Source organism: Diceros bicornis, chromosome 40 (genome assembly GCF_020826845.1).
Source record: "Diceros bicornis minor isolate mBicDic1 chromosome 40, mDicBic1.mat.cur, whole genome shotgun sequence".
NCBI lineage: Eukaryota > Metazoa > Chordata > Mammalia > Perissodactyla > Rhinocerotidae > Diceros > Diceros bicornis.
In genome coordinates, this window is record NC_080779.1 from 15,013,994 (window position 1) to 15,027,050 (window position 13,057).

Below are 13,057 nucleotides of genomic sequence, written 5' to 3' on the forward strand. Positions count from 1 at the left end.
ATGATATATCCATTGGTGTATGTGGAGTGTTCAAGTCCCCTACTATTATTGTGTTGCTGTCTATTTCTTCTTTTATGTCTGTTAATAATTGCTTTATATATTTAGGTGCTCCTATGTTGGGTGCATACATATTTACAAATGTTATATCCACTTCTTGGATTGTTCCCTTTATCATTATGTAGTGCCCCTCTTTGTTTCTTGTTACAGTTTTTGTTTTAAAGTCTACTTTGTCTGATATGAGTATTGCTACCCCAGCGTTCTTTTCATTGCCTTCTGCATCGAGTATCTTTTTCCATCCCTTCACTTTCAGTTTGTGAGTGTCTTTAGGTCTGAAGTGTGTCTCTTGTATGCATCATATATATGGGTCTTGTTTTTTAATCCAATCAGCCACTCTCTGCCTTTTGATTGGAACACTTAGTGCTTTGACATTTAAAGTAGTTATTTATAAGAATGTACTTATTGCCATTTTGTTACTTTTTTTCTGGATGTTTTAGTAGTTTTGTTTATTTTTTATTGCAGTAACATTAGTTTATAACATTATATAAATTTCAGGTGTACATCATTATATTTCAATTTCTGTGCAGATTACATCATGTTAACCACCCAAAGACTAATTACAATCCATCACCATACACATGTGCCTAATCACTGCTTTCATTCTCCTCCTTCCCCTTTTCTCCTCTGGTAACCACCAATCCAATCTCTGTCTCTATGTGATTATTGTTGTTTTTTTTAGTAGTACTTCTCTGTTCCTTTCTTCTTCTCTTGCTCTCTTCCCTTGTGGTTTGATGGCTTTCTTCAGTATTATGTTTGGGTTCGTCTCTCTTAGTTTTTTTGTGTATTTATTATAGGTTTCTGGTTTGTGATTACCATGAGGTTCATATATAATAACCTACATATATAGCAATCTATATTAAGTTGCTTGTCTCTTTAGTTTGATCTCTTGCTAAAAGCTCTACTCTTTTCCTCTTCTCCTCCCACATTTTATAGTTTTGATATCATATTTAACCTCTTTTTTCATGCATATATATCTGTTACCGTCTTATCATGGAAACAGGTAATTTTAGTACTTTTGTCATTTGACCTTCATATTGCCTTCATAGGTGGTTGATCTGCTAGCTTTACTGTATATTTGCCTTTATCAGTGATTTTATTGCTTTTTTTTTTTTAAATAATTTTCTTATTCCTCTTTGTGGTCTTCTCTTTTCCACTTAAATAAGTCCCTTTAGCATTTCTTGTAAGGCTGGTTTCTTGGTGATAAACTCCTTTAGTTTTTGCTTGTCTGGGAAACTCTTTCTCTCTCCTCCCATTATGACTGATAACCTTGCTTTGTAGAGTATTCTTAGCTGTAGGTTTTTTCCTTTCAGTACTTTATACAGTGCCACTCCCTTCTAGCCTGTAAGGTTTCTGCTGAGAAGTCAGCTGATAGCCTTATGGGGTTTCCTTTGTATGTAATTTGTTGCCTTTCTCTTGTGGCTTTTAGGATTCTCTCTTTATCTTTAATTCTTTCCATTTTAATTATAATGTGCCTTGGTATGGGTCTCTTTGGGTTTATCTTGTTTGGTGCTCTCTGTGCTTCCTGTAACTGGATGTCTGTTTCCTTCCTTAGGTCAGGAAAGTTTTCAGCTATTATTTCTTCAAATAGGTTCTCTGACCCTTTGTCTCTCTCTTCTCCTTCTGGGACACCTATAATATGGATGATAGTGTGGTTGATGTTGTCTCAGAAATCCCTTAGACTATCCTTGTTCTTTTTAACTCTTTTTTCTTTTATCTGTTCTAAAGCTTGGGTGATTTCCTCTTTCGTCCAGCTCATTGATCTGTTGTTCTGTATCATCTACTCTGCTATTGAGTCCCTCTAGTGAATTTTTCATTTCCAGTATTGTAGTCTTCATTTCTGATTGGTTCTTTTTTATATTTTCCAATTCTTTGTTGAAGTTCTCATTGAGTTCATCCATTCTTCTCCCAAGATCAGTGAGTGACTTATGACTCTTAGTTTGTACTTTTTGTCAGGTAGGTTGTTCATTTCTGTTTCATTTAGTTATTTTTTCTGGGGTTTTGTCCTGTTCCCTTACTTAGAATGTTTTCCTTTGTCTCCTCATTCTGCCTCTTTCTCTGTGCTTGTATCTATGTATTAGGTAGGTTAGCTACGTCTCCTGATCTTGCAGAGGTGGCTTTATGTAAGAGATGCCTTGTGAGGCCCAGCAGTGTGCTTCCCTCTTGTCACCAGTGTCAAATGTTCCAGGACTGTCTCCTGTGTGGGCTACATATGTCCTTCTGTCGTGGCAGGGTTGCTCTTGCTGCAGGTGCCTGGGGAGGCTAGGCTGTCCCCCTGGCGAGCTGGTTGTAATGTTCAGCTGCGTGTGGCTGCTATGGACCCTTCAGTCACTTTGTTGGGCATGGGGAGCCCCCAGCACAGTTGGTTGCAAGATGTAATAGCACATTCCAATTGCAGTTTTCTGTTAAGTGAGTAGGCCTCCACTATGGCTGGTTGCTAGGCTCAGGGGCTTACAATTGCTATAGGCCTCTGGCCTGCAAGGCTGTTGTCAGGATCTCAGGATTGCAGCTGAGTGGGGCTGGCCCCAGGCATGGGCGCACCCAATTGTTTCAGGCTTTGGACTCTGGGGCCAATCCCCTATGCGGCTGTTTGAGAAACACAAGTCTGCTGCAGCTGACAAGTCCCACCATCCACAAGGTCATACACCCTGTCAACACAGTCCTGCCCTGTGCACGCACTCTGACCCACTGAAACGGACCCACTGAAAGTTGCCCCACTGCAGAGGCCCTACACAATCCACCAATGCAGGCCTGCACCTTGTACATTGCCTGCTCCACAGAGGCAGACCCACTTGCCAGGCTGCAGAGGTTCCAGGCACCCCCCCCCCATGAGGGCCCACAAGTTTCCCCGAGGGCTTGCTGTTGGGTGTGGCCAGTCCCTAGGGTGGGCTGCCTGCTCTGGCTGAGGTGGATTAAATCAGTGCTCTAGTAGGTGAGGCTGTCTCCTGTGCTAACAGGCCATGAGACAAACTCCAATGGCATTTGCCAGTGTCTGTGTCAGCACAGCTGTACTAGGTCACAATAATGGCTGCTGCCATTGTCTCAGTCCCCTGGGGAGGTGGTCCTAGCCTGGGGAGGCCTCATCTCTCACTGAGATGCGCCAAGAGCCTATCAAGTGAGTCCATTTTCACCAAAGGACTGCTCATCTTTTCTTCTGGTGATTTTAGGTTGCTCTCCTAAATGGATGAATTTGTGCGTGGGCCTTTTAAGAGCAGGCTTTTTTCCCTTATGTCCGATAGCTTTTCTGGGGGTATTCCCTGTTGAAGTTAATAGCCAGAAAAGCCAGATATTGTGACCTTTGTCTTGGTTGTGCTGAGTTCAAAAGCTGCTTATTGTGGTAATGTTCCCCTGCTCAGATCCCCTGCTCTTCCTGGGAAAGCGTCATACTTTAAGATTGCTCTTGACTGGCCGTGAAGTGTCTCAGCCAGAAGGTGGTTTTTTCCTCTCCAGACAGGAATTTCTGCCTCTTCCAACTCAGTCAGGACTGTCCCTTTTTGTGGGGATTCTTTTCATCAAGTTTTCAGCTCTCTCTGAGGAGTAATTGTTCAAGAGTAGTTGTAAATTTGTTGTGTCCATGGGAAGAGGTCAGTTCAGAGTCCGTCTACACCACCATGTTGACACTATCCTCTCTGAGCACCACTTTTAATTAGGTTGCAACTTTCTGAAGTATCAGAACACTGCTGTATCTTTTCTATTTGCAGAAAGCATCCAATATTTTTCTTATTAATAATCTGTACCCTATTATTATCTAGGGGCTATTACTGACTCGAAAAAGAGAACTTGGGAGAGCTATTTCATTTTTGAAATTAGTGAAGCTGATTTCACTAAGAAATTAACAAACAGAAGCCATATATGTCATTTTATATGTAATTGCTGAGATGTGTTCAAAGAAAACAGTAATAAATAAACAACCCAGGAGTTTTGAAACGTTTTCAACCTAAGAGTTTTTATTCTGGTTCCGTGCTCAATTAGATGTACCTACAACAGACTATAGACAAAAATAATTAGGGAGGGCTCAATAAAAATTTCCAGAAAACAAAAAAAATAGGGACTTCTCAGTTTTGCAGATCTCAGACAAGTTCTTAAGTTCTAACAGTAAGTGATAAAATCCCTAATTCAGATGAGGTAATCAATTTAAAATAAGACTGCAGGCCTTGATTATAACTACATTGACTTCCAAAAAATCTGAAGATCCTATGACAGTAATCTGTCAGATTAAACTTCTGGGCATGGAGAGTTTACCAGGAGATGGAGCACAGTTTTGTGAGGACAGGGAAAATAATAGGATGATGAATGGTCGGGAAAAGCCAGAACCGATAAGCTCAAACAGGTAGGAGATCCAGGTGGGGGATGTTGGAGAAGTCTAACTTTTGTACAAACAGGGAGGTCACAGGTAGAATAAAGGGCACCCTTACCTCAGCAGAGGGGCTAGTTCCACAGCGTCGAGTGGCTGAGGTCTGTACAGCCCTGGAGGAACGCTGGCTCTCTTAAACATAGTTGCCACTAGACTGCTTTAAGGATTCTCAGAGATGGGCCTCAGCCTTCTGCTGCTATGGGTGGCTCTACGAGGGCAGGGCAGGACTGCTCGAGGTGGAAGTGTGGCGGCGATGGTGTGGCTGGCTACTTCCTAGACCCCAGGCCGAGGACCTTCTCTGGGAAAGTGGATGTCAGCATTACTTAAGGGAGTTTTTTTGCTGTACTGGGACCTAAACTGGCCTGGAAACTGGGGAGTGATCTCATGTGCATTATTCTTGAGAGAGATTTCAGGATGTTCCGGAAATAAACGATGCCACCCCACCTCCCACCTTGGGCTTGAGGTGTTTCTTGGGGTAGGACTCTTGGGACCTGATGCCATGAGAAGAGTCCTCCGAGTCCAAGGACACCATCTCCTGGAGAGGCAGCCTCCTGGCAGGTTTCTTTTTCTTCCTTCTAGGGTTCTCCTGTCTCTGCTCTCGTAAATCTCCAGTGTCAACTTCTTTGAATGGCCATATTAGGAAAGCAGAGTTCCTCTTGTCCACATCCTCCCTAGAGAGAGAGAGATCAGGGTTACCCTGGCCTTGACGGCTGCTGTGTCTACAGAGATGTCCAAGCCGGCCCTATGGGCATTTCTCAGCTTTTTGTCTCTTGTTGTTCTTCCCATGGAATGGATCTCAAGAGTCCTGTGGGCCCTGATAGTTTGAGCTGGCCTTTATTCCACATAATTCATTTCCACAGGCCTTTGATATTTGGGAGCCTCACATAGCACAGAGAACCTAATCATTTGGACACTGTCCTGCTCAAGTCAGTGAGTAAAGGAACAACTCCTGACCAGGAAGCCCCTTGGCATGCCTCAGAATTGACCCCTGTCCAACCCAGGATGATAAGCTTGGCCACACCACAGTCCAGTTCAGTCTTGATATACTGAACTGGAGCTTGTACAATAGAGACACTCTTTTATACCTTCAGGTTTCTCTAATTACTGTAAGGTATACTATCAGAAAAATGTCCCCAAACTCTGAAAACAATATGATTTTTAATTAAATTTAATTGACAAAACTTAGGTATGATTATGAAGTCATACAGCTGGACTTATCACTTACAAAATATAGTACACACGATCAACTAATATTTGACAAGGGAGCCAAGAATACTCAATGGGGAAAGGATAATCTTTTCAATAAATGGTGTTGGGAAAATTGAATATCTACATGCCTCTATCTTAAACCACTCACAGAAATTAACTTGAAATGGAAATATAAGAACTGAAACCATAAAACTCCTAGAAGAAAACGTACGGAAAAAAACTCCTCGACTCGGGCCATACCAATGGTTTTTTTGGATATGACACCAAAAGCACAAGCAACAAAAGCAAAAATAAACAAATGGGATGACATCAAACTAAAAAGCTTCCACACAGCAAAAGAAACAATCAACAAAATGAAGAGGCAGGCTATGGAATGGAAGAAAATATTTGCAAACTACATATTAGATAATGGATTGATGTTCAAAATAAATAAGGAACTCAAAACTCAATAGCAAAAAGGCTAATAATCCAATTAGATAATGGGCAGAGGACTTAATAGACATTTCTCCAAAGAAGATATGCAAATGACCACCAAGTACATGAAAAGATACTCAGCATCACCAAACATCAGGGAAATGCAAATCAAAACCACAATGAGATATCACCTCACATCTGTTAGAATAGCTATTACCAAAAATACAAGGGGGGGCCAGCGTGGTGGTGTAGTAGTTAAGATCGTGTGCTCCACTTTGGTGGCCTGGGGTTTGCGGGTTTGGATCCCAGGTCTGGACCTACACACCACTCATCAAACCATGCTGTTTCAGCGTCCCACATATAAAATAGAGGAAGATTGACACAGATGTTAGCTCAGGGCCAATCTTCCTTACCACACACACACACGCACACCCCAAAAATACAAAAGATAACGAGTGTTGGTGAGGATATGGAGAGAAGAGAACCCTTCTGCACTGTTGATGGGAGTGTAAATTGGTACAGCCACTATGGAAAACAGTGTGGAAGTTCCCCCAAAAATTAAAAGTGGAACTACTATATGACCCTTCAATCTCACTTCTGAGTATATATCCAAAGGAAATGAAATCACTACCTTGAAGAAATATCTGCACCCCTATGTTCACTGCATCATTATTCACAATAGCCAAGAAATGGAAACAATCTAAGTGTCCATCAATGGATGAATAAAGAAAATGTTATATGTGGTATACACACAATGGAACATTATTTAGCTGGAAAAAGGAAGGAAATCCTGCCACTTGGGACAACATGGATGGACCTTGAGGGTATTATGCTAAGTGAAATAAGTTAGACAGAGAAAGACAAATACTGTATGTCCTAACTTATATGTGGCATAGAAACAGAGAGGAGAATAGTAGTTGCCAGGGACTGGGGAGTGGGGGGAAATGGGGAGATGTTGGTCAAAGGGTATAAAAAAAATAAAGAAAATATATCAGACAGTTTATTTATCCAGAAGCGTTGTCCTTCAAAGAAGGCATCTTGGGAATACAATGACCTCATTCCAGCCATACCATCATGGCACACCATTTTGGGAACTAGCCTTTTCCAGGGCCTTCAGGGTAAGTTAAGGACACCAGCTGCCTGGTGTGAAACTTTATTTTGTTCCCATAATCAGTATCTACCACCTTGATCACCCAGTTTTCACTCTGAATAACTTTTGACCATTGCTGCTTCAGATCCTTTCGAAAATTGTCAAGAAAAAATTACAAGTGGGAAAAGATTTTTAGTTATTTCTAAATAGAAAATTCCATTAGTCAAATTCCTCTTCAAAGGATCAAGATTCATCACATGTGATACTTTTCAAAGATTGGCTCAAAGACGCAGGAGGTAGCTCCCAAGAGAGATTAAAAAATTGGCCTGGCCACTTCACACTAGTTAGGATAGCTATTATCAAAAGAAGAAAAAACAAAACCAAAAGATAACGAGTGTTGGCAAGGATGTGGAGAAATTGGAACCATTGTGCACTGTTGGTGGGAATGTAAAATGGTAAAGCTGCTGTGGAAAACAGTATGGCAGTTCCTCAAAATATTAAAAATAGAACTACCATATGATCCAGCAACTCCACTTCCGGGTATATACCCACAAGAAGGAAAGCAGGGACTCAAACAGATATGTGTACACCCCTCTTCATTGCAGCATTATTCACAATAGCCAAAAGGTAAAAGCAACCCAAGTCCACCAACGTATGAATGGATCAACAAACTGTAGTGTATACACACAATGGAATATTCTTTAGCCTTAAAAAGGAAGGAAATTCTGACATATGCTACACAGTCATGTGCTGCATAATGATGTTTTAGTCAACGGCAGACTGCATATTGGATGGTGGTCCCATAAGATTAGAACCATATAGCCTAGGTGTGTAGTAGGCTACACCATCTAGGTTTGTGTAAGTACACTCTATGGTGATCAGACAATGATGGAATCACTTAAAGACACATTTCTCAGAATGTATCGCTGTCATTAAGTGATGCATGACTATAAAATGGATAGACCTTGAGGACATTATGCTAAATGAAATAAATCAGTCACAAAAGAACAAATACTGCATGAATCCACTTATATGAGGTACGTAGAGTAGTCAAATTCATAGAGACAAGTAATAGAATGGTTGCCAAGGGCTGAGGGGGAGAGCGAATGAGAAGGTAGTGTTCAATGGGTACAGAGTTTTAGCTTGGGATGATGGAAAAAAGTTCTGGAGCTAGATGGTGGTGATGGTTGTACAACAACATGCATGAACTTAATGCCACTGAACTTTATGCTTAAAAATGGTTAAAATAGGGGCTGGCTCTGTACTGTAGTGGTTAAGTCCAGTGCGCTCCACTTTGGTGGTCCAGGTTCTCAGGTTCGGATCCTGGGCGTGGACCTACACCACTCATCAAGCCATGCTGTGGTGGTGATCCACACACAAAATGGAGGAAGACTGGCACAGATGTTAGTTCAGGGCTAATCTTCCTCAAGCAAAAAAAAAAAAAAATTAAAGTGGTAAATTTTATGCTATGTGTGTACTTTACCACACACAAAAAAATGGCCTGAGCAATAGCAGTGACATTGGACAAAGGCTTCTTGGGAGGCCACAAACAAAATTATCTTTAAATATGAGGCCAGCACCTGTGTGGATGTGTCAGTTCTGTGAGGCCAGGTTCTCAGAGGCTCATCTTGAAATCACACTACAGGGTTGTAGTCACCATCTGGGCGCTGTGAAATCTACAATGTTGTCCACCACGTGATTGGCAACTATCCCTCAAATTGCTACCTCCCTCCAGAGCAGACTAAATGGATACACTCTATTTCCTTTCAGAGGTTTGCTCTATGTCTCCTGTTTTAGGATTGGTCACGGTCCAGTCTATAACTATAATCTCTCAGAAAGAACAATAAGGAGGAGAGAGCTGTGGGGAGTAGAGATTTTTGGGTGTACTGAAGGCACCCCAAGAGTGAGGTAGAGGAGAGGCTTACCTACCTACCTGAAGAACACCAGAAAGAAGATCCTGGAAGGAACCCAGGAAGAAGAGCAGGAAAGACCAAGAAGCAACACGTGTCTATCTTCAGGAGGGAACTGGTCACATAAGTTACGGACCCCCTGAATAATTAAATTCTAAGCGGGCAATAAAGAAACAAGAGGTGTCCTTGTCACACAAAGATGCAAATACTATCTTGTTAAGTGGAAAAAAAAGTCACAAACAGAAAGTATGTTACATTTTCATTTTTGTTATTAGCATTGTGAATATATAAGGATGACTGGAAACCATTGCACCAAACTGTTAATAGTTGCCTCAGGGAAAATAATTCCTGTGGAATTGTCACTTTCTCCACATTTAAAAAATTTTTTGCAACTGTCATAAATAATGAGAAACAAAAATTTTTGTTTTCAGGAAAAATAATCAACATAGCAGAGAAAAGAGTCTAGAAGGATAAATATCAAAATATAAATGGTGGTTACTTTTGAAATATGGGACTATGGATTGTTTTTATATTCTTTTTGCCTTTAATTTCCAAATTATATTAACTATGCATTGCTTTGGAAGAAGATTAAAAAAATACAAGTTGTCATCATTAGAATAAAAAGCAGGATCAAGGGAAAGTCTTGACATCAAGTAAGCAGATGCTGCCCAGCCAAATTCAAGATATTTCACAAGGAAATGTCCCCTCATGGGTGGGCAGGAGCAGGGTAGGTGTGAATCTGATGTGGAAGCTCTTATCCACCCATCCTCACTCTGATTAGGCCAAACCCACTAGGAGGAAAGGGTGAGGGCGGCCATGCTCCCCACTTCCAGCCAGTGGACATTCTCCGCCAGCACGCCTGGAAAGGCCCTGCTCAATGGCTTTCTTTTGCCCTATCTCATACCAAAACTGAGTTAAATTAAGTGTCCTATTAATTATTTTAGGCTATAAGTTTGTTTAAATAATATGACTAATAGGCCAAAACTATGTGAGTACGTGTGTGTGGGGAGGAAGGTGGGGGCAAGCCAGGCACTGTGCCTTCGTTGGCTCTTCAGAAGCAGCTGGTTCCACTTTGGGGAACAAAGTGCTGAGCACCCACTCCATGCCCTCCTTGGGTCAAAACCCATCTCATTCGCTTGATCAAGCATTGTCAGCTTGCCCATATTCTCGCTGGTTCCCTGAGGCCTCATTTTTATTCTGCACTAGGTGTCGGTCAGCAAGGCTATCTTAGAACATAAAGAATAGGAGGACCTATGGGGTAGGCACCAAACAGATGTTTGATGAGGACCAGGAGGCCTCTGAGTTTTAACAATGGAAGGGACAGGAAATGGAGAGACTGACAAGAAAGGCTATGGCCATCCAAATTGTTACCACCGGCCCTCAGCGTTAATGAATCTCTATGACTCTCCGTGGTCTCACACTTTCTGAAAACAGGCAATGGCATTTGTCTCTCCAAATAATATAGGACACTCACAGACAGGGTTTATTGCTGAACTGCTTGTTTTTCAGGGCTTTGCTCCAGCCTAGGAAATGGGGCTCCTAATCTGAACAGAGGGGCGAGGGAGCTAATGACATACAGAGGCTTAACGATTTCAGATGCATGGCTCCTTCTAAGGGAAACATAGTCAGTAGGGACTGGGTGAGATTACAGGAAGTGATTCATCTCATGTAATGTCAGAGGCAGCACTGAATCTTGAAGTTTCAATCAATGACTTAATATGAGTGCTGTCAGGAAGACAATGTGAGGCCACTACACAGAGTAAAGGGAGGAGGGTTAAATAATACAGGAATTATAATTTCCTTTGGGACATACTCTAAATCCAAATGGCTTGATGGAAAATTACTCAACTGCTCAGAGAGAGGATGAGAGGCTAATATTTTATGTAATAGGAATTGAGAGCTGACCACAGACCCAGACAAACCACATCCGAACCCTGGGAAAAGGGTCTGCCCTCCTGTAGACTCATCCACAGCCACATCCCCAAGACCACACAATCACACATCAAGGGCAGAACACTCCTCGCCTTCAGGATCTCAGTGCCCAACAACCTCCTTCAGGTGCCCAGTGATTTTTCTGGAGCACAGAGGAAAATGATTAGTTCTATTTGGCTTTCCTGATCACATTTAGAATGTTGCTAAGTTTTTCAAGAAATCAAACTCCCTCTAAAGTGAGTCTTCTTAAGGAAGAGCCTCAGAGGTAATATGTCCAAGCTTTACTCTGTCAAGAATGGAGGAGGGATTCCAGCTCTGCTGGGAGGGATATCCAGCCAGTTACATGGCACCAGGTGTGTGGATTCAGCTCAGGGCTGCCAGAGGCGCCCTGCCTGGAGGAGCACGTGGTCCCCAGCCTGTGGGTGGCTGAGTAACGCCTGGTAGAGGCACTTCCCTTCAGGAGAAAACCAGAAGCCAGAGCATCAAACCCACCAGGCATGCTTGCCACAGCCTTCTGATGTGAACAGGACACCAGGGGAGGTAGTCAGGGAAGAACTCGGGCTGTGAGTCCCCCGCCTGGCCAGGAGGGAGGACGCCAAACGGGGGGAAATTCCTCCTGGTCTGCTTGCCTCTTGGAGTTATTGAGAAGGTCACCTGGGGGAAATTACATGTGTGTTCTCTAAATGTGGAAAGTCACAGACAGGTTAGGGAATATTTTTGCTCAGAATAGACACCTCTGATGCCATGCAATGTAGAAAGAAGCTCAGGGACATCACTGGAGTTAAGATAAGGCAAGAGCAATCATCTCCCTCCATCAAAGACACTCTTAGAAGACACACCTCTCTCTCAGCTGTGCTGTCGGAGAATGCAGTCATCATGTTGCAAAGGAAAGAGAAAATCGGTAATAGCCTCACTTGATTTCACATTGCAAATATGGTGATACTAAAATTCTGTCCTTTAAGAACTAGTTATTTGCAATTTAGCAAAATGGATAACGTATTTTACAAGCCAACCTTATTAAAAGTCTTCAAGAATCATTTAGGTGTCGAATTTTGAGTTGAAAATGAACATTTGCTTCAGCTGTGGCCATATTCAATTGTTTTAAACCCTTTACCCTCCAAATACTTCCCTTCCTGCCTTTCACTGTGCACCACCCTCAGTTAGGAACCAGAAGAGGGGCCTGCAGAGAATACCCTCAGTCACCCCAAAGTGAAGGCCCCAAGTAGAAAGAAAAAGAGGAGGAGTAGAGGAGGGAGAGCCAGATGTCTGGCGCCCTGGTCCACCATGCTGTTCGGGGCCATGTACCCCTTGTCTTACCAACCTCAAATGGATGGTTACAGTGGATTCAATATTGTAAAATTAAATTTAGTCAATTATGTCCTGTTGGCGTTGCAACCCATTGTACATTTGTTTAATTAGCCCGTGAAGAAAGCACCAGGATTTTTTTTGTTTGAAATGGTCTCACTTGGTATATGGGTGTGAAGACTTACTAAAGAACAATCAAAGGGAGACGGCACATTTATAAAGCAAGTGAGACAGAGCTCCTGACGAGAAAGGACCTACCAAAAGGAAATCCCAGTGTAGATACAAAGTAAGACCTACTCCTTTATTTTGTGTGCTCACATCTGCCAGCCCTGATTATAGAAACAGAGACAGATTAAGCTCCAACTTAGTGGGGATGTGACCTCTGCTTAGGAGAATGAAATGCAGTCTCTTGCTAGCAGAGAAGCAGCTGGAGAAAAGAACAGTGGAAATGACAATGGGGAGACTAGGGAGTCAATGAACACTTCCGCTGTGTAAAGCCCTAGAAGCTAGGGTAAAATCAGCAGCTAAGGGCTTTTTAAATTTTTTATTTTTTTGGAAGATTGGCCCTGAGCTAACATCTGTGGCCAATCTTCCTCTTTTTTGTTTTTCTCCCCAGAGCTCCAGTATATAGTTGTATAACATAGTTGTAGGTCCTAGTTCCTCTGTGCAGGACAAGGCCTCAGCATGGCTTCATGAGTGGTGAGTAGGTCTGCGCCCAGGATCCGAACCAGCAAACCCCGGGCTGCCGAAGCGGAAGCCCTTAGCCAGCCCCCAGCTAAGGGCTTTAAA

The 13,057-nt window shown here is 42.4% G+C and overlaps 1 protein-coding gene across 1 annotated transcript in view; it reads right to left on the reverse strand.

The window, feature by feature from the left end:
* Window positions 1-2,771: 2,771 nt before the first annotated feature.
* VWA3B (von Willebrand factor A domain containing 3B) overlaps window positions 2,772-13,057 on the reverse strand; it is a 184,528-nt gene continuing 174,242 nt past the window's right edge. The window contains exons 26-27 of the mRNA XM_058534636.1: window positions 4,821-5,079; window positions 2,772-4,681 (exon numbers count right to left, since the gene is read on the reverse strand). Of these exons, the coding sequence (XP_058390619.1) occupies window positions 4,568-4,681; window positions 4,821-5,079 (373 nt within the window). The 3' untranslated portion in view covers window positions 2,772-4,567. The remainder of the gene's footprint in view (window positions 4,682-4,820; window positions 5,080-13,057) is intronic.